The 20,066-nt window shown below is 56.4% G+C and overlaps 2 protein-coding genes across 11 annotated transcripts in view; one reads left to right on the top strand and one right to left on the bottom strand.

Annotated features, from left to right (window-relative positions):
* The window catches only part of PSCA (prostate stem cell antigen), a 31,516-nt gene extending 11,706 nt beyond the window's left edge, over window positions 1-19,810 (top strand). Inside the window, exons 1-5 of one of the 8 annotated variants that reach the window (XM_043879927.1) lie at window positions 5,615-5,670; window positions 9,256-9,394; window positions 15,199-15,692; window positions 16,252-16,349; window positions 16,746-19,810. In XM_043879927.1, coding sequence (XP_043735862.1) covers window positions 15,428-15,692; window positions 16,252-16,349; window positions 16,746-16,919 — 537 coding nt within the window. In that variant the 5' untranslated portion in view covers window positions 5,615-5,670; window positions 9,256-9,394; window positions 15,199-15,427 and the 3' untranslated portion in view covers window positions 16,920-19,810. Of the gene's footprint in view, window positions 1-5,614; window positions 5,671-5,692; window positions 6,204-8,870; window positions 8,917-9,255; window positions 9,395-15,198; window positions 15,693-16,251; window positions 16,350-16,745 lie in introns of those variants that run through there. The other 7 variants (XM_043879929.1, XM_043879932.1, XM_043879926.1 and 4 more) reach the window with 7 other exon arrangements.
* JRK (Jrk helix-turn-helix protein) lies at window positions 122-5,572 on the bottom strand. Of its 3 annotated transcripts, none has more exons than XM_043879921.1 (3): window positions 5,521-5,571; window positions 4,241-4,534; window positions 122-3,395 (listed from the first exon to the last, which is right to left on the bottom strand). In XM_043879921.1, the coding sequence occupies exon 3, from the start codon at window positions 3,032-3,034 to the stop codon at window positions 1,448-1,450; it is 1,587 nt and encodes a 528-aa protein (XP_043735856.1). In that variant the 5' UTR covers window positions 3,035-3,395; window positions 4,241-4,534; window positions 5,521-5,571; the 3' UTR covers window positions 122-1,447. The 3 variants fall into 3 exon arrangements, with proteins under 3 accessions (XP_043735856.1, XP_043735857.1, XP_043735859.1); XM_043879922.1 differs by lacking the exon at window positions 5,521-5,571 and adding an exon at window positions 5,161-5,512; XM_043879924.1 differs by lacking the exon at window positions 4,241-4,534 and having other exon boundaries at window positions 5,521-5,572.
* Window positions 19,811-20,066: the final 256 nt, after the last annotated feature.

Below are 20,066 nucleotides of genomic sequence, written 5' to 3'. Positions count from 1 at the left end.
GGACAGAGTCCAAAAGTGGTGAGAGAGGGCACGCTGCACAGCTGTCGCCCCCACACGTGAGGGAAGCCGACGTGACGGCTCAGCAGGAGGCAGTCAGGCCCAAAAAATCAGCAAGGACACCTTGAAAATGACCTGTGCTTGTTTCAAAATCTTCACACACGTTTTCAGCAGGAAACACACGGCTCACAGAGCAGTGGCAGGCCAGCCAAGACTGTCACCTCAGTGTTTGGAAGGACGCAAAGATATACCAGAGAAACAACCACAAGCCGAACCCTCGCCTCCCCTTGGCTCTTGGGAACAGAGGGGTCTCAGTGCAATAAACACAGGAATGAAAACTGTGGGCTGATTCAGCTGCCCAAGAAGCGGTGGAACTGAAGGCAAATGGTGAAGAGCCCAGAAAAGGACGCCCACATCCGGTTCATTCAAAGAGGGCGACCAGGCCGCCCGGGGCACTCCGTCTGGTCGTAAGTGACCAGGGGCTCTCTGTCTGGTGACAAGGGACCAGGCTGGCCAGAGGCGCTCCATCTGGTGACGAGCGATGCAGAGCGGAGGCACCAGCAGCGACGCAGGGAGCACAAGTCTCCTGGTACGGGTCTTTACAAGAGCGGCCCACACAGTCAGCTTTCCCCACGTCAATCACTACGGGGCCAACAGCTCAAAATAAGAGTTCCAACGCTGCTAGGCATCTGAGTAGCTCCTTTTACTGTTTTTGTTACATCACCTCAGACTAACTTCCAAACGTCTGGTCCAGGTTTACTAATACGGAGGCTGTAAATGCAAAGTTCTGGGGATTGAGGGACTGTGGACCACATACAGGACTTGGAGCCAAGATGCTCAAAACACTGGCAGTGACCTGGGGTCCCATACTGGGGCAATGGGCTCCCCAGTGGCCCGCTCCTGCTGGCTCTAAAAACAATGCTACCATGTCAAGTGGGCATGCAGCCCACTGCATCCTGGGGCCCAAGCCCAAGGGCAACATGAAGTGAGGCTCACTCTGCTAGGAGAGCTGACGACCGACGTGGGGACACAGGGCCTGCAAGGCCACAGGCAGGGGCCACGCAGACTCTCACTCACGAGTCCCACCCTCAGTGACCTGCCTGATCCAGGGCCGGCCCCAGACCTGCAGACAGCCCCAGGGGGCGAGCGGGGGCCCTCGGCAAGTGTCAGCCCCATCAAGCAGCAGCGGGGACCACGGTCAGTCGGCTGAAGGTGGCTTGTCCCCGCCTGGACAGACAGATGTCCCTACCCTTGTACACAGCAAGGCTCAGGCAGCGAATACAAGCTGGGCGGCGGCCCCTGGAGGTTCTGGGACATTTCGGGTCTGGGTGGGCCCTTCAGGAAGACCTCCTTGTGCTCGGGTGGCAGGGCAGACCACACGGCAAAACCTTAACGGGGCAGGCTGTCCTGACGAACACGACCCCGAGACCGCAGGTCAGACCTCATCGCCTCAGGCCTCGCCGGCCGTGGACGAGCTGGGCAGCGGGGAGCGAGGCTGGGTGCCGCGAGGCCCAGGCCGTTCCCAGGGTGCCTCAAGCTTGACCGCGGCTGCGGGGGCCCCACATCGCTGCGCCTGCCACCGCCTGCTGAACACAGAGCGCAGCGAGCGCAGCTGGCCCAGCTCCTGCGCCGAGAAGCAGGGCTGTGCCTCCGCGAAGCGCACCACGGCATCGAAGGACACCGCCGCCTGCTCCCAGGCCGCCCTGTCTGCCCCTCCAGCCTCCGCCAGCTCCGGGCTCCCTGAGGCCGCGCTCCCGAGGTGGGCTGGGGCACCTGCTGCGAGCCCGGGGGTGTGCGCAAAGGCCTGGTCGGGGGGCTTAGTCCTGAGCCGCTCCGGCTCCTCCTCGGAGGATGAGCCCTCCACGAGTGCAGCCTCAGGCCACAGCTTCCTCCAGGCCCGGCTGAGGACGGCGCCCGGCACCGCATCCCAGGCACAGGCCACATCAAGCACGGCATCGTGCACGCTGCAGCGGGGAGCCAAGGCCTGCAGCCTGCCGCGGGGCGTGACGAAGTTCCTCATGAAGTCCCTCCGAATGCCCTGGTCCATGGGCTGGAGCAGGGCAGTGACACTGGCAGGCAGGAAGATGGTGAAGACATTCTCCGAGGCTAGCTCAGCCTCGTGCGGGTGCGCCCGGGAGCCATCCAGGAGGAGGATGGCCTTGCTGCCCTCTGGCAGGGCCACGGCTCGGAAGTGCTCCTTCACTGCGGGCACGAAGATGTGATGGAACCAGTCAGAAAAAATCTCCTTGTCCACCCAGGCGCTGCCTTGGGCCTTGTACGCGACAGGCAGGTGCTGGAGGCCCTGCACCGCCTTGGGGCCACCCCATTTCCCAACCACCAAGGGCTTGATCCTGTGGGAGCCTGTGGCGTTGGCGCACATGAGGACAGTCAGCCGGTCCTTGCTCTGCGTGGGGCCGGGCGCCGGCCCGCCCTCAGGGTTAGGGCTGTGGGAGCAGCGCCAGAAGAGACCAGTCTCATCAGCGTTGTAGACCTGCTCGGGGGACAGGCCATGCTCCGCGGTTAAGCTCCGGAAGAACCCGCAGAACTGCTCGGCCGCCTGCTGGTCGGCCGCCTGCTTCTCGCTGGATGCATCCAGCTTCTTGATGCCATGTCTGGCCTTAAAGCGCCAGAGCCAGCCGCCAGAAAACACGCAGGGCTCGGTCAGCTGCATCTGCTCATAGAAGTCCTTGGCCTTTTCGATGAGCATGGGGCCGGAGACAGGCACGCCCTCGGACCGCTTCACCAGGAACCACTCGTAGAGCACGCGGTCCAGGTGCTCAAGCTTGGGCGTGTGCAGGGTGCGGCGCTGCGCCAGCGCCTTGTCCGAGTCGGAGCTGGCGAAGAAGCGGAGCAGCTGGGCTTTGTGGGCCCTGATGTCGTACAGGGTGGACATGCCCACGTTGTACTCCTGCATCAGTGCCCGCCTGCTCTCGCCCTTCTCCAGGCGCCGGCAGATGTCCATCTTCTCCTTCAGGGTCAGCACCACCCTCTTGCGCTTCTCCCCAGGGCCCCGCCCGGCAACCGGCTTGGAGGCCATGAGGAGGGGCTCGTCCCAGCCGAGGGGGTCGCACCTGGGCAGGGGCTGGTGGCCTTCCCGCCTCTTCCTCCCCCACCCTCACCTGCCAGAGCTGACGCAGGGCCAGCACAAGCCAGGGCCCCTTCTCAGCTCCTCTCTCCAGCTCCAGCAGCTTCCCGACCCTCTCTGCAGGGGGACCAGTGTCAGCCACCCTGGGCGCCCCCACGGCTGGACCTCTGGCCTTCTCTGCAGGGACGGTGGCTGCAACTCCCCTCAAACACGGACCGGAGAGTAGAGGGGCCCTGGGAGGTGGTTTCCAGCTAATAGAGGTTTTACTGCCTGAGCCGTGGGGGCCTCTCTCGTGCACATGGTGCTTTATCATCTGGAAAGTAAAAGGGGGAAGAAAGAGAGACATTAGGGCACGTGCCTCGGCCTCACAAGCACGTCCTCGTCACTCTACCCACACTGAAGCAGCCACTGGTAGGGTCTGGGGGACAATGAACAGAGCTGCCAGCAGGTGACGCAAGAGGCCGGCTCGGGGGCTACCGGGCTTACTGGCTCTTCTCAGCTTCCACAGGGACCTCGGAGTCGCTCGCGACGGCTCCAAACTATAAGTGGCTATCGGGTGCAATCTGACCTCCCAGGAAAACATGAAGGGTGAGGCTACTGAATGAAGCTGGGATGTCGCCAAGCACTGGACCCGAGGGCCACGTCCCACATCCAGACTCAACTTTCCCACCAAAACTGCTCACTGGGTCACTTGACATGAGAACCTTCATAAAACCCTCATTCCGTCGAGAGCGGCTGAGACGGGGCAAAGGTGCTGCAGCGGGCAGGGATTCCTCTACGATTCTGGGGCTGGGGAACCTGCAAGCCTCTTCAGAAACAAGTCCCTCAAGCCCTTTCTTCAAGAGCAGGCCCCACACTCCTTCTAGAAAGACAAGCTCGGCAGGCCTCAGGCTCCCCCCAGAGCCAGAAGAGGCGGCCAGTCTCTCGACTGCTGGGCCCACAGCCTCGGACACCTCTGGTCACAGTCACACATGAGCGTGCAAACAGCACTCACATCCACTCCGACCTGGGAGGGACAGCCAGCACATCCCACCGCGGAGAGGCAGGCAGAGCTGGCAGCCGCTCTTCCAGGCGGGACCCCACCTCACCTCCCTCCCAAACCCTCACGTGTGGCCCCACCCAACTTCATGCTGTGGGTGAAGCCACAGGACTACTCACATGTGGAATGTACAAAGGCAGCCCTTTGAGACCACAGCTCAACAGAAGTGAAGTGTTTTCAGATGTAGCAAGACTCCCAAAGACAAACCCTAGGCCTGTCAGCAGCCAGCCCCAAGTTTGTCCTTCCTCTGAGTCAGCCTCCCGGTCTGCAATGTGGGGGTGCTGGTCCTTCTGGGACCTGTTTTCATCCTAATGGCTGTGTGACAGTGTGACTGTGCACTGCCTGGCCCCATGCGGAGCAGAGGGGATGAAAGGCCATAATCCATCCTCAAGGAGACGTGTAGTGCACAACCACTGTAAAAACCAGGAGGAAAACAGGGGGCCCGGTCACTTCGGAGGGCCTGACTCTAAGCACAACAGGAAGGAGGAGGAAGGGCCAGAGAAGGGGACTCAGTGCCAGAAACTGCTCACTGTGTGCCTGACTCAAAGCGTGTGCAGCAGGAGCTGGAAACACACGGGTCCTGCTGACGAGGCAGAAACTTCCTTTAAAAGTGACATTCAGGTATATTACTTCTGAAGCAACTTAAGCTAAAAGGTAACATAACACGGCAAGAACAATGAAGACCGTTTGCAGCCTTGCTGTGGACATCCTCCTGTGCCATAGGGGAGGGTAGGAGGGGTAGGGGGCGGACCGTGGGCAAGAAAGCGAGCAGCGGGGCACCACCTGCATGCGGCCCCTTCTTGCTAGCGGGGGTAGGCTCGTCCTCAGAGAAGGCCTGAGGAATTCAGGGGGCGCATGTGAGAAAGCCCCTTTCCTCGGGAGCAGCCAACAGCGTGAGGTCGGGGCGGGGGGAGGGGGGTTGACTATCGGGAGAAGTGCTCAAGACACAAGTTCTGGCCCGAGGAAGGGATGGATGGAGTCCTGAGAGGCAAGAGGGGCTGGGCAGGGGTCCGCGCTCAGGAGTGGACGTCGGCACAACCTGCAGGGAAGCGAGGCCGTCGTGGGCGCAGGTGCGGGGCCCAGGCCTGGGGCAGCCTAAGGCAGGGGGCCGGCTCGGTTAAGAGACGATGCCTGTTCTGAGAACGCTCCTAGTTCGGGGACCACGTCTGGGGCAGAAGGGCAAAAGCCAGACAGAGAAGAAAGAGGCCAGGGCTCAGGACGGCTCCTTCCGGGGGAAGGGAACTCGGGCGCCGGTCCTGCCTCGGGCCGGCGGGACCCGGCCCGAGGCTGTGGACGGACCAGCTCGGTTCCGAGGGACCCAGGAGCACTCCGCACCAGCAGCCAGGCCCCGAATCCCTGCGCCCGCCTCACCCGCCACATCGGCCCAGAGCTCGCTCACCTGCGGACGCCTGGCCGCCGCCGCCGGCCGGAAGCGCCCCGCCCGCGGCCCCCCAGCCACTTCCGGGGCGCTCTAGGCGTCTCGGAGGACTCGGCATCTCTGTGGTCTCGCGGGCGGCCGGAGCCTGCGGCTGACTGCCCGGGCCGAGCGGTAACCGTAGCTGTGGGTTCGGTGGGGTGCATCGCTGGGCGAGGGTGGCAGGAGGCTGCGGGTGGGAGAAAGCAGTGCTTGAGCCCCTCCCTTTGCGAAGCCCAACGGCCAACGCTGTTTTTCTCCTCCCCAGCCTCCGCTAGAGCCTCCTGTGTGTTAGTCGCTCAGTTGTGTCCGACTCTTTGCGACCCCATGGACTGTAGCCCACCAGACTCCTCTGTCCGTGGGATTCTCCAGGCAAGGGTACTGGAGTGGGTTGCCATGTCCTTCTCCAGGGGATCTTCCCGACCCAGGGATCAAACCCGTGTCTCCTAGCTAGAGCCTCATCCTCCCCTAATTGAGATGATTTGGATGATAAGACTTGAAGCCTTGACACTGTAATGAGTTGAGATTTGGGGACCTTGGGATGGGGTGAATGTATTTGCATGAGGGGCAGAGGACGTCCAAGCCCGAATGCCCAGAGCCCTGTGTGACTGAGTCACCTCACTTGTTATCAGTGACTGTGTGGATGCTACTGAGTTACGATTCTTGAGGTGAGAGATTATTCCGGTTATCCCATGGGCCGGGTGTCATCCGTCACAGGCTCCTCATGAAGGGGAGGAAGGAAGCACAGGGCTGGAGAACCATGGGACCATGGGAGCAGAGCCAAAAAAGGAGATGTGAGGCCAGCCACGGGAGGAAGTGTGCACCTGGAAGACAGAGGAAGGGGCCGCAAGCCGAGGAACGCAGATTCTAGGAGCCGGAAAATAAAAGGAGGCATTCTCACCGGAGCCTGCAGAAGAACCAGCTCTGTGGACACCTTGAGTTTAGCTCTAAGACTCATGTCAGACTTCTGACCTCCAGAACTGCAAGATGATAAATACGTGTTGTTTGAAGCCAAGTTTACAGCCACTTGTTGTAGCAGCAGGGAACTTAAGACGGATTTTCATAGCTTCTTGCCTTGGCTCTCAGGATGCTCCCATCCCTGGTCCTCCTTCCTCACCCTCCCCTGCTAATTGCCACCTGGCCACCTTCACCCCTGGCTCTCTCCTCTCTGTCCACGCCCGCTCCCGGGATCTCCTCCAGCCTCGCGCTATGCCTACCAGCAAAGGCAGGCAGCTGAAACGTAAGCCTCCTGCCGGGACCCTGCCCACAAGCTCTAGCCGCGTGTGCCCTACCCAGCGCCCAGCGTCCCCTCATAGCCTTCTAACGCACCTTGAACCAGCCATCTGTAAACCTGGGTGCACACCCCTCCCTCCCCGCGAGCTTCAGCTTCACACTCCCCACCGGAGTGAGTGGCAGCTCCACGTCCCCATCGCTCTGGCCAAAAACCCAGCCATCCCCGCCCTCTGTCTCTCACCCCCTTCTTCCAACACGCGCACTCTGGCCTCCACATCCAGGCAGCAGCTGGCCTCTGCCAGCCCCTGTCTCTGGTCCAGGCCACTCTGACCCTGCAGGCACCGTCCCTGACTCCTCTGCAGGGGCCCACTCTGTCCCCGCGGGGCACTCTGCTGCCACCTGTGGGCACAGGATCACTTGTGCCTCCCAGAACCTGCATGGAGCTCCCGTGGAAGCTCCCACCGGGCTCACTGAGACCTCAGACCTTGTCTCCAGGACTGAGTCCACTGTGGCAGAGAGGAAGGGGTCTGGAAGAGACAGGAGGAGGAAGACCATCCCCTGGTGCCACATGAAGCCTGGCGCGGAGGGCCCCCTCCCCTGAGTATCCCCCCAGTGCACAGGGTCTGGCCCCCAACCATGCCAGACGGTCCCCAGCCCAGAAGTCTTGGAAAGGATCTGGCTGAGTGGATGCCCCTGCAACCCGTGCACCCCAGAAAGGTCCTCCTGGGCCACCAGGCCTGGCTGGGTCCAGCTGTCACTGAGAGAGTCAGTTCCTAGGCAGTTTGATAAGTCCAGCGTCCCTGGGGAGGAGATAGGGGTCTGGGGTTCTCGAGGAGAAGGAAAGGACAAACTTTTTTTCTCTACATTCCTTAGCTTTAGTCGCATAAAACTTGTTTTGTTTTGTTTTTCTCTAAGCCGGAACTGATGATTACACAACAAACAACTCAGTTTAAACTATGTGCTAGGGATTATATATAGATGGGGAGACAGTGGAAACAGTGTCAGACTTCATTTTTTTGGGCTCCAAAATCACTGCAGATGGTGATTGCAGCCATGAAATTAAAAGATGCTTACTCCTTGGAAGGAAAGTTATGACCAACCTAGATAGCATATTAAAAAGCAGAGACATTACTTTGCCAACAAAGGTCTGTCTGGTCAAGGTTATGGTTTTTCCAGTGGTCATGTATGGATGTGAGAGTTGGACTGTGAGGAAAGCTGAGCGCTGAAAAATTGATGCTTTTGAACTGTGGTGTTGGAGAAGACTCTTGAGAGTCCCTTGGACTGCAAGGAGATCCAACCAGTCCATCCTGAAGGAGATCAGTCCTGGGTGTTCATTGGAAAGACTGATGCTGAAGCTGAAACTCCAGTACTTTGCCCACCTCATGCGAAGAGTTGACTCATTGGAAAAGACCCTGATCCTGGGAGGAATTGGGGGCAGGAGGAGAAGGGGACGACAGAGGATGAGATGGTTGGATGGCATGACTGACTCGATGGACATGAATTTGAGTAAACTCTGGGAGTTGGTGATGGACAGGGAGGCCCGGCGTGCTGCGATTCATGGGGTCGCAAAGAGTCGGAGATGACTGAGCAGCTGAACTGACTGAACTGAGGGATTATAAAACAACAATGTATCCAGCATGAGGGCAGTTTCTCCTTCCTGAAAACCTTCTGACTAATCCTGATATTTTAGAATGTGGGTCTGGTAGGATCTTTCTATTGTTAAATTCTAATCCTGTCATCCTAAAATGTAAACTGTGGGAGTGGGTCTGGTAAAATTTTTACAACCTTGAGACATTCTTTTGATTTATTGTAATAGCTAATTTAAAAAGTATACAGCTCCCTTGCTAACACTAGCAAGGGGGGCACTCTCCGTCCCCTTCTGATGTCTGTGTCAGAAGCGTTGTCTGTCCCTTTCTCACTTTAATAAAACTCTGCTACACAAAAGCCTCGTCCCTGGTCCCGAAGCTAAATCTTCTTCAGAGATCACGAATCTGACACCGTTCATCGTAAATGTCAACTACAAATTGGTACTTACCAAGAGCCTTGCCAACGACTGAACAACAAAGGCCTTTGCCATCTGCCTCTACAGAGACTGAACCCCATGCTGCTACAGCTGTTGACCTTCAACAACCCCTGAGGGAGTTCAAGGTGGAGTGAGGCGCTCTGTGCTCCAGGGAATCTGGTGGGACGGGTCTTTAGATGGTTGGATGTTTTTAGGAACAGATTTTGCGTCTCCTCATATCTAGAGAAGCACTAAATACCTTCCTGGTGACATCAGATCCTCATGACTAACAAAAACCTTTTGTAAAATGAGTGCTTCATGGTATTGAATTCCGCCTTCACCAAAACCTTGTATATTGACTTTCCCCCACTGCCACTTTGGAGCAGTCTCTCAGCTATCTGAGATGCTGCCTCCCAGGCTGCAGTCCTCATTTTGCCCCAAATAAAACTTAACTCACAACTCTCAAGTTGTACATCTTTCTTTAGTTGACAGTTATGGTGACCAACGAAGCAACCCAGAGTGGACTTCCTTCCTTTGACTGGACTCAATGAGGAACCGGAGCTTTGGTACCAGCAGCTGCCCCCTGCGCCCGTCCGCCTCCTTGAGGAGTGCAGATGAATTTGGGTAAGTCTCTCCTGGTTCTTGAATCTCCTGTATTGGTTGAGATTCTGAGTTTATTTGGCGGTGGAGCAGACCTGCCCCCTCCTAGTAGGACAGATACTGGGGTGGGCCCGGGTGAAACATCCAGGGCATACCCACTCATGGTCTAGACACTGAGTGGGACTCGGTTGAAAGATACTGAAGAATTCCCACCCAGTCAAAAGATACTGGGTGGGGGTCTGGCTGAAAGGTGCCAGGAGAATTGCCCACCCAGTGGAAAGGTACTGGGTAGGGGGGCTCGACTGGGAAAAAAATCTAGGAATACCCAAGGCTCGGCTGAAAGATGCCGAGGTCCCTCCATTGTAGGGGATTGAACAGTCTTGGCTGTTCTGACACTTTTCCCCAGTTTGACTGCCATTATAGAATTTGTCAGGATAAAAGTGAGGAAAATACATGAGAGCTTTGCTCTGAAGAAAAGGGACAAGACTCCTCCCGGCCAGTTTCAGTTTTCTCAGGTGACTGAGAAATTTATGGGAGTGGTGGAGGCCTAGTCCTCATGCAGTGCTGTGGTCCCATAGGGAAACCCAGTCATTAATTAAAATACTTGTTCATCCAGGGTTCACACATAAGAACTGCCATTCAGCGACCCGAGCAGCCTCGGTGGTCTTAGATTGCTGGAGGCAGAACCTGAGACATGTAAGATGAGCGGAAACAGCTCTGGGGTGACTCCTGGAGGAGTTACGCTCACAAGCAGCACATGGGCCCACTACACAAGTTCACTAGTGACTTTTATCCCTGACAAATTCAGCTTGAAATGGGATACAGAATCTCTCAAAAACAGAAACGAAGGGATGTCAGAAAGCCAGCCTCTGACTAACACTCATGTACAATACATACGGGGCTCATACTTGCAAGTACCTAGTTAATTGGAGAAATTATAATAAAAGAGATCTGAACCTAAAATGGCCAAATTGGGGTTCTTTTGATATTCTAAAATTGATATTTTTGCGTGCACAGTTAGAAAAAGCCGGCCGTGCTTTGACTGGTATCTAGAAGCTTCTAAAGCAGGAAATGATAGAGTAACTTCTTTGCAGAAAATCAACAAGAAATTGCTTGAAACCATCAGAACTAAAAAGGCTGCTCGCACTGACTTTGCGAGATCACAGGTCTAGTGGAACTGGGAAGTCACGTTCGGCATTTATGCCATTTGGCTTTTGATTTCTGGGCATCACTTTAGTATCTTTTTGGGGCACTCTTGCCACTTGGCTTTTGACTTCTGGGCATCTCTTTGCCTTTTGTTTCATCTGGAGTGTGACTCCTGGCTGGTGAAGTTCTGGTTCGGTTTGGTTTGAGTGCACAGACATCTGGTACAAACTGTTCGAGCTAATATGTGAATTGCTCACTCTAAGGCTCCACACCCGACCTGGGAACTCCTTGGGAAAATTTTTAAATGACTGGCTAATCTATAACTATGATCCAATGACAAGAAAAGTGGCCTAAGAATATTAGATCTTTATTGACAAGGATAGGAAAATGAACTGAAGTTCCCTTATTTCCAGTACTTCCTCCTGTAATCAACAGCCTGGGGCTGATCAAACTAAGACACCTACTTCCCCAGAGGGAAAATCCCTTCTGGAACCAATCTGCCTTTGTTTTCAGGGCCAAGTTGAGTACTAAATTTTGGTCTAGTTGGCCTAAATTTTGTCTATAAAACTATGGTCACCAAAAAAAATTACAATTTTTGACAATGTGGTCACAATATTCTTTAGACTCAAGAGGAAAGTTGAAAAAAAAGTTATCTCTTTAAGAATTCTTGCCCTTAGGAAGTAACTCCTCCTATACCTTTAGACCAGAGTTCTCTGGATCACTTATCTAGACAAGTGAAAACAAAAGGAACAAAAAGGGGAATAAAGCCTTTTAAAATCTTACTCCAAACGTTCTTTTATTCATAACTAAGTTTGGAAAGCAAAGCTATAAGATCTCTTGTGCCTATTTGGATGTATGTATATCTCAGTGTGTGTCTTTGTTTTTTTGATAAAATTGCTGATTGCTGAGATCAGTTTGTAAATGAGCTCTAGTCTAATTGGCCTTAAAAAAAAAGTAAGCACTTACAAATCAAATAATTCTAAATACAAGAGAAAGTAACCTAAATGAATTTCAGGTTCATGTGAACTGGGAAATATTCAGTATTAAATACCTGATATTAAGCAGAATATTTTCATTGTACCTAGGTTTATTTTTTTTTTTAATTTATTTTTATTAGTTGGAGGCTAATTACTTTACAGTATTGTAGTGGGTTTTGCCATACATTGACATGAATCAGCCATGGATTTACATGTGTTCCCCATCCTGATCCCCGCTTCCGCCTCCCTCCCCATCCCATCCCTCTGGGTCATCCCAGTGCACCAGCCCCAAGCACTTGTCTCATGCATCCAACCTGGACTGGCGATCTGTTTCACACTTGATGATGTACCTAGGTTTAATATAAGTTAAATATTAGTATATCTGTTACAAATTTGTCAGCAAGGAAATTACCTTTAGTGAAGAAACTTCTAAAAAACTGTAAATGAAATGAGAACTCTATTAGGAATGTCTGTCTAAAATAGTCTATCCAGATTGGGGTAACTTGAACTTCTAAGGGTTGTACTAAACTAAGTATTGGAAGTCTATTGAATAGCTAAGTCATTTCCAAATAAAATAAGAATTTTAAACATTTACTACTAAACACTACGTCTTATAGAGAAACTAAAGAGATTTAGGATTAAAAATAAATGATGTTTGGTGCCATCCTAAAATGTTCTCTCCAAGAAAACAAAGGTTTTAGAAATTATCACTGCTTAATGTTCATTACTCTTAGACATGCCTACATTATTTAGATCAACAAACATTAATATCAGGTATTTAATACTGAATATTTCCCCCCGAACCCAGGATGGACATGTCCGGGTGCTGGTCAGGTGGACAGGGTCTCAGTGCCCCCCCACACACTCCACACACGCCCCACACACACTGCTCACACAGGTACACGTGTTCACAGACTCAGAGCTACAAGACACGGCCTTAGTTTTGAGATCCTATAGTGGGAGCCTGCCCTGCGGCCCCTCTCACCAGTCGGTCAGTGATGTGGCAGTGAACGAATTACCCTCCTGCTTATACATGCATTTTTCTAAAGGAAAATGTCTACAAAGGTGGAAGAGAGTTCAGCTGTGGTTTTGCAATAACATCCCATCTTTATTTTTTAATTCTGCATAAAGTAGTGAATTAATCTGAAAACAGTGTCCATTAAAGTGGAGGGCCATGTGGCAGCCCCAGGAGGGGGCAGTGGTCTGTTGGCAAGGGTCCCTGTGAGGTGGGGTCCTGCCCCGCAGCTGGTTCTGCCAGCCCGGTGTCACCCTGGCAAGATCCAGGAGACCCCTGAGCCAGGTGAGCAGGCAGGATCTCCAGGGAACTGGCTTGGCCCATGGGCGGGTAGGTGGAGGGCCAACAAAGAACAGGAAATTCTAGAGTCCCAGGAGGAGGCTACAGAGGAGAGGGGGCTCAGGGGACATCACGCCGAAGGCGCTGCCTGACCCCGTCCACCCCAGAAGGGGCTGCAGGGAGCTGGGCAGGCCTCCCAGGAAGTGGGACCACCGGACGGTCCAGGTTCAGTGGACGCCTGAGTGGCAGCGTCAGAGCTCAGATTTTGACCCCAGTGAGAGCTCAGTTTAGGGCCAAGATCGAGCTCAAACTGTGATCAAGGAGTGGCGTTTAATAACAGTCTTCAGGGCATCAGGGCCAAGGTCTTCACTATCCGAGCTGCGGCTGTTAGTCATCTATCTCGGTCAGCTAGGGCCGCCATAACAGAATGCCACAGGCTGGGTGACAAACAAGGCCATCTGCTGCTCTCCAGTTCCGGAGGCCGGCAGTCTGCGGGCAGCGCTTCTCACGGGCAGGAGCTGCTGGGGCCTCTTCCTGGTCTGCAGGTGGCCCCCTGGCCCTGTATCCTCACGTGGTAGAGACAGGGTGGATGCCCAACCTCCTGAGCCGTCCAGCCCTTGTCTCAGGACCATCACATTGGGCTTCAGCGCATGGATTTGGGGAGGACACCGTCCAGCCCCGGCCCCTCAAAATTCACGTCCTTCTCATACGCACGGTGCCCTCACACCATCCCGATGACCTCAGAAGCCCTAACTCATTACAGGGCCAACACGAGCGCCTAGAGCCCAAAGTCTCGACCCCCGATCTCCTCTCATCACGCGTGGCCGAGTCTGGGTAGGATTCATCCTGGCAGATTCCTCTCCAGCTGTGAATCTGTGAAGCCAGACAAGTTCTGTGCCTCCAAATACAGCAGTGGGATAGACTGAGAACTATCCACTGCTAAGGGAGAAACGGGAAGAAAGGATGACGGGTCCCAATGCCAGCAAAGCCAGTCCTGCCCGGCGTCAGCCAAGGACTGCGGTGACTGAAGGGCAGCACTCTTGACCTGCGCCCCTGGACCCCAGGAGACCTCCATTAGGGCAACCGAGAATGTCTCCAGGCCCTGCCAAAGGTCCCCTGGGCCGCAGAAATAACGCCCCCGTCTGAGAACCACTGCCTCACAATGACCACTTCATATCAAATCACATCAACAAATACAGAGGCAATGGTCAGTGTTTGAAGAATGAGTTTTCCAGGCTGGTGCTAGGTGCTGAATGCCTTGAATACAAAGACAGAAAAGAAAGGCCCCAGCCCTGGTGAGCTGGAGTGAGGGTGGGGTGCAGACAGGCAGCCCCAGTGGAAACGCAAAGGCACAAGCATTTTGCTTTCCATGTGAGGCAGCTGAGCCTGTGGGGGATGATGGCCTGGGCGGGGCGGGCTTCAGAGAGAAAGTTCCAGGTAGGCCTCCACGGCCCAGGGCATCCCCCGCAGTGCTCACCCTCCAGCAGTGTCCTCTCCACCCGTGACATGCCCCGGCCCTTTTCCAGGGTAAATAAAAGAGGGGAGTAACATCTGCTCCCTGAGGGCATCGGCAAGGCCAAGAAGATCTGAGGAAACGAAAGGCACTCTTCCCCACAGGGAGGGGCTCATGCCAGACTCACGTCGGGGCCAGCAGACACTTGGTGTGGCCTGGGCCGTCAGCTCCAAGGGGTCCCGGGAAGACTGCTCACAAAGGTCAGGTGAAAGGACCGCAGGGATCACTCCTGGCCCCCAGGTCAACAGTGGTCAGGAGCCACCATTCCCACCCCCCACCGCTGGGTTTGGAGGAATGTGGGAAGGGCCGCGTTAGGGAAATTAAAATGGAAGAAGTCTTGTTCAGGCTTCGGAAACAGGAGGTCAGGCCTCTGGCAAGCTCGCAAGCACAGTAAGTCAGGCAACACTTTAGATCAGAAAGGGTCTTGGAATTCTTGAGCCCCTGAAGGGATTGGTCTGGCCAACCTCCAGGGTCTAACTCACAACGTGAAGTGATCAGCATTGTAAAACTTTAAAAAAACAGAGCTGCATTTTTGCTGATGATGGTATCAGTTTGCAGCCTGGGCTTATAAGCAGGAGCCCCCAAAACTGCAATCGGAAGTCTCACCCATAGGGTGGACGCACCGCTGGGGACCCTTTCCCAATTAGGGCTCCAGATTGCTGGAGGGTCTTCCCAGAGCTTTTAAGTCTGGATAAGCAGTTGGCCCAAGCTGGTGATGTTTAATACGCTGTTAACTGCTCTCTGTTCTGTTTCTTTCTTTGCTTTTCTTTCAATGACTGTATATTAGAATTAAGTCAAATAGTCCTCTGTTAAATATTGAAATTGTTTACTTGTGTGTAACAAGTAGTTTCTTTTGTTAACAAGTCTGTCGAACCTAAAACAGTTTTTGGCAATACAGGCGGGTTCCCGGAGGCTGCCGGCGCCGCTGTGATGGGAGAAGGCCGGGACATGGACGCATCACTGCCGTGGCTCCCGTGGCGCCTGGGTGTGGCCAAAGAGCTGGCCTGCTGACGAACCTCCCACCCTCATGTCTTGAGCGTGGAAGCCTTTCTGGGCTCCTTATGGAACCGCCCTCTCTGCGATGGTGGGGAAGCCACCTGCGGGCCTCCTCCCGGGGTGGCTGAGAAATGGCCCCCTGTCCCCGGCAGGCTCTGCCTTCTGGAAACAGAGAGAAGGCCAGGGAGGGTGCAGCTCAGCGGGTGCTGCGGATCTGCCCTGCCCTGGGGCCTGGACCACCAGTGGTGACCGTGGCCAGCTGCCACCACCACCACCACGCCCCGCCCCCACCGCCAGCAGAGCCCTTAAAGCCGCCCAGGCTCTGCTCGCCCACGCCCACCATCATGAAGGCTGTCCTCCTCCCCCTGCTCACTGCTAACTGGGCTTTACAGCCGGGTGAGGCTTGAGTGGGCCCGGGGAAGAGCTGGGGGAGCAGGGCCCTGGGGGTGGGATGATGAGGGAGGCAAGAGGGGCCAAGGGGGAGGAGGCAGACGGGAGAAGGGGCTTGAGGCACCAATGCAGCCTACGTGTGGCCTGTTGGCGGTGGGAAGCGTGGACCTCAGCTTCGACCCGTCCTGCCCGAGGAGACGAATCACCAGGAGCTGGAGCCTTGCCCCAGGGACAGAGCCGGCCCGGCCAGGGATGCACCCACCGCTCGCCACTGCGGGGACGGGGCCACTGAGAGGCATCTTGCCCAGTGATGCAGGCCATTTGGGAAGGGTCCTGTCCACCTTGCCCTCCCCCTGCCTGGTGCCCCTCCCTCTTGGGAGCATGGCATCGTGACAGGGCCTTAGGGAGGCTGGGCAAGGTGCCCGCACGTGCGGGGCCCCTAGTCTGTGGCTCTTGTGCACTGGACAGTGCCCCCCACTCCATACAGGAGAGGAGGAAACGAGGTTCCTGTCCCCCCGCCCTGCAGAGGGGGCAGCCCTTCACCCCACCCCTTATCCCCCCACAGGCACCGCCCTCCAGTGTTACTCCTGCGAGGACCAGGGCAACAACAAGGGCTGCCAGTGCGTGCAGAACTGCAGAACCATTGCTGGACCGAGCGCGTCGGTGAGTGGCCGATGTTCCCCTGACCTCTCTGCATCCTGCCCTGCCCCCCGCGCCATCCCCTGGACACCCTGCCCGACACACCATCCTGCCCCCCCACCCCGTTCCATCCCCCGGATGCCCCGCACCTTCCCTCTATTGGCAGGTGCTCCATCCAAGGTCCCGGGATTGGGTCTCCACACTAGACTGTTTATCCTTCTGACCACCCGCCCACCGGCCCTCTTGTTCTCCCGTCCCCGCACAGATATGGGCACTCCGTTTCCCATCCATCCACCCCCACTCTACCCCTTATCCACCCATCCGTCTGTCCCCTCACCCATAACCCGTCCCTTTCATCACTCACCCTCTGCGCACCCGTTGGCCCTCATCTCTCTATCCTATATCCACTCATTCACTGAGCATCTCCAGTGCCGGCAGAGGGTCTGGATGCCCGAGCATGTGGACATGGATGAGACCAGGCCCCCAGCCTCACAGGGCTCATCGTCTTGGGGTCGACCCAAGCTGACTCTGGAGTTTCAGTCGGAGTCAGGACACGAGGCAGGCCGCGGGAGCTGGGCCAGGGCAGGTGGGTGAGTGCCCAGGGCCCAGCCCTGCCCAGCATCTCCACCCCCCTCCCCTCCAGAAGCCATCGGCCTCCTGACCGTCACCAGCAAAGGCTGCAGCTCGCACTGTGTGGAGGACGCGAGGAATTCCTTCGGGAGCAAGAAAAACGCGTGTGCTGCACCAACCTGAGCAACGCCAGCGGGGCCCACGCCCTGCAGCTGGCCGGCGTCACCTCGTCGCTGCTTGCTGCTCTCGGCCGTCTGGGGCCGGGCCCAGCTGTAGGATCCAGGAGGACCCTGCTGTGCCCCATGCCAGGCAGCGGTGTCCAGGGCCCGGGTCACTCCTGACACACCTGGCCCCATCACAGACCCTCCGAGAACCTCACTCAGGTCGGGTGATGCCCCCTGCCCTTCCCAGCGCTCCGCGGCTCCCTGGAGGACTCCTGCCCAGCTCCCACTGCCCAGCAGGCTGGGCTTCATGATGTGAAACAGCCAGCAGATAGCCCACCAGACCCCTGCCCAATATTCCGACCCACCCTTAACCCTTGCTCAAGCATGTCTTCCTCCAGGAAGCCCTCCCTGCCTGCCCCTCCACAAGCTGAGCCAAGTTCTGCCTGCAGTGTCCTCCACACCCAGCACAGAGCAGGCTCTTGGGAGGGCCCTGCAAAGGCTGAGAGGAAGTGTTCTGAGTAGGCCTGGAGTCAGCAGTGTGAGGTCCTGAGAGCCCCAAGAGGGGAAGCTCGGAGGGCAGGGCTTGTTCATGGGGGTTGGGGGGCAGCAACGCCATACACACAGTAGGCTCTTAATAAAGGCCCATGGGCTTGGTGGCAGAGAGCCTCTGTCCTTGCTTGCCCCACGCGGAGGTCAGGTCGGGGTCCGGGGCTGTGCAGGTGTAAACATGGAAACGTGGAGCATGTTTAGAGCTCATAGAAAGAAAGAAAGCCAAGGATGAGGATCCCAAGCGCTGGCGCCTGGAAAGCCTCTGCAGGACCCAAGGTCCAGAGGGAAGGACTACGGCACTGAGAGCAGCCAGCCCACTGAGCCGGGCTCCGGGCCCCTCCCCGTGGGGGTCGCTCCGCCCAGGGCCGAGGCTCAGGGCCCCCAAACCCTGCTCTGGACTCTGCAGGCGAGCGTGAGAGGGGAGCCCTGGCTGCACCCTCCATGCCTGAGACCCGGGTCCTGCCCCACCTCCTGCCGTCCCCGCGGTCTCGCAGCCGTGAGCCTCCACGACAGCTCTGCTCCCAGCCCGGCTCCCCAGGCAGAGGTCTCCTCTCCTGCAGGACAGGGCGCTGACGGCCCCCCACAAGGGTGCGGACAGCACGGGGCCACCTGCAGGGGCAGCCCCCCACCCCCTGTCCCCACACAGAGGCCACGGGGAGGGGCAAAGAGGAAGTGCAAACCCCTGTCCCCAAGCTCCGGGACGACACCTGCCCCCATCTCACCCTTATGGTGTTGCTTCTTGTGCAGGAATGAGGCGCATTCTGTGAGCTGACACCCTGGTCACACTTCTCAGGGAAACCACTCTTGTCTACCCTCTGTCTCTCCTTGGTGAGGAATAGAAACCCTGCCATGGCCAAAGTGGTCCTCCACATGGACCGGCGTGTTTCTGTTTTTAAGATGACCCTTGCACCTTGCACGGGGGAGATGCTGTCTGATCTGCTCACATCTCCAGTAGCGGGTGATGACCCAGCAGACATGACAGTCCTCGCCACACGCCAGGCTCTTCTCGGCCACCTCCCGCACAATCATTCATTCATTCCTCCCTACTTAGAGGTGGGGCTGCGCAGAGGAGAAACCTGAAGCAGGGAGGTGAGGCAGTTTGCCCGAGATCACGCAGTCAGCTAGTTAGAACTGGCAAGGCTGCACATTCGAACTCCAGTAGAAACAGGCTCAGAGAGGTGAAGGAGCTGACCTGAGGTCACACAGCTGGCTCCTGCCCACCCCAAACCAGGCCCCCCCAGTGGGCATCTCCTGCTCTGGCCCCAGCTCCCAGCCACACTCAGTCCCAGGCTGTCCTCCTCCAAGGACTCTGGCTGCACTGGACCACCTGTCTGGCCCTTGCAGGGCTGAGGTTGGTGGGCTCCCCGCAGCCTGATGACTGGTCTGACTCCCTGGGGATATCCCCACCCTCCCTACTTGACTCCAGCTGCTCAAGGAGGCAGGCTGAACAGCAGGGAGTGTGGGTCTCTGGGGGGTGCTCTGCAGTCCTGGGGTACCTCAAGGGCCCTTCCTGAGTCAGGAGAGATGCCCAGTGCTTCCCCACGCCCGGTGGGTGTCTCTCCTGACTCAGGAAGGGCCCCCTGAGGTACCCCAGGACTGTAGAGCACACCCTGGAGACCCCATCATCCAGCCCACATAGGCTGCTGGGGTCAGTCCCCAGGTGAGTCACCGGCTCGCTGCTGAATGCTCAGGGACTGTCTCTGCCCCCAGCCTGGGCCTGGGCACACAGCACCCAGAAAGGAATTCCAGCCCTGGGAGTAATCTGGTCAGTCCCCCCAGAGTCTCCCAGGGTCCACCCCTGCACTTTGACAGAGCTGCCCTCTGCCAGGGCGACCACCCCGTTTTTATAGAACTGAATTCCTGCTCCACAGCAGACTGGCTGCCCAGCTGGCACTGCAGACAAACAGGTCTGCTCCGTGGTTCTGTCCAGCCTGCAGGCTACCTCCTCACGGCAATGTGGTGACCAAGGCGTGTGTGGATCCATGTGAGCCCCAAACTGGGACTGGCTAGGCCAAAAGTGCCCACAGAGCTGCTGCCACCGGGATCCGGGACCCCCGCGCGGAATTGCTGGGGTCCGGACCCAGGGGCGGGGTCCAGGTGGGGCCCGGGTTGAGAGAGTCCTTTCCTAGGCAGGTTGATAGGAAGTCTAGGGGTCCCCAAGGAGAGAGGGGTCTGGAATTCTCAAGGAGGAAGAAAGGACAAACTTTTTTCCCCCTCTACATTCCTTAAGATTATTTAACAATAATGTATCCTGCTTGAGGACAGTCTCTGGAAAAAACCTTCTGGCTAATTCTGTTATCTCAAAATGTAAATCATGTGAGTAGGTCTGGTGAGGTCTTTATAACCTCCAGACATTCTTTTGATTCACTGTAATAACTAATTTGAGAGTATATAACTCCATTGCTAATGCTAGCAAGGGGGTACTCTTTCTGGCCCCTTCTGATGTCTATGTCAGAAG

This window comes from Cervus elaphus, chromosome 21 (genome assembly GCF_910594005.1).
Source record: "Cervus elaphus chromosome 21, mCerEla1.1, whole genome shotgun sequence".
Lineage (NCBI taxonomy): Eukaryota > Metazoa > Chordata > Mammalia > Artiodactyla > Cervidae > Cervus > Cervus elaphus.
This window is presented reverse-complemented; position numbering and strand designations above follow the sequence as displayed.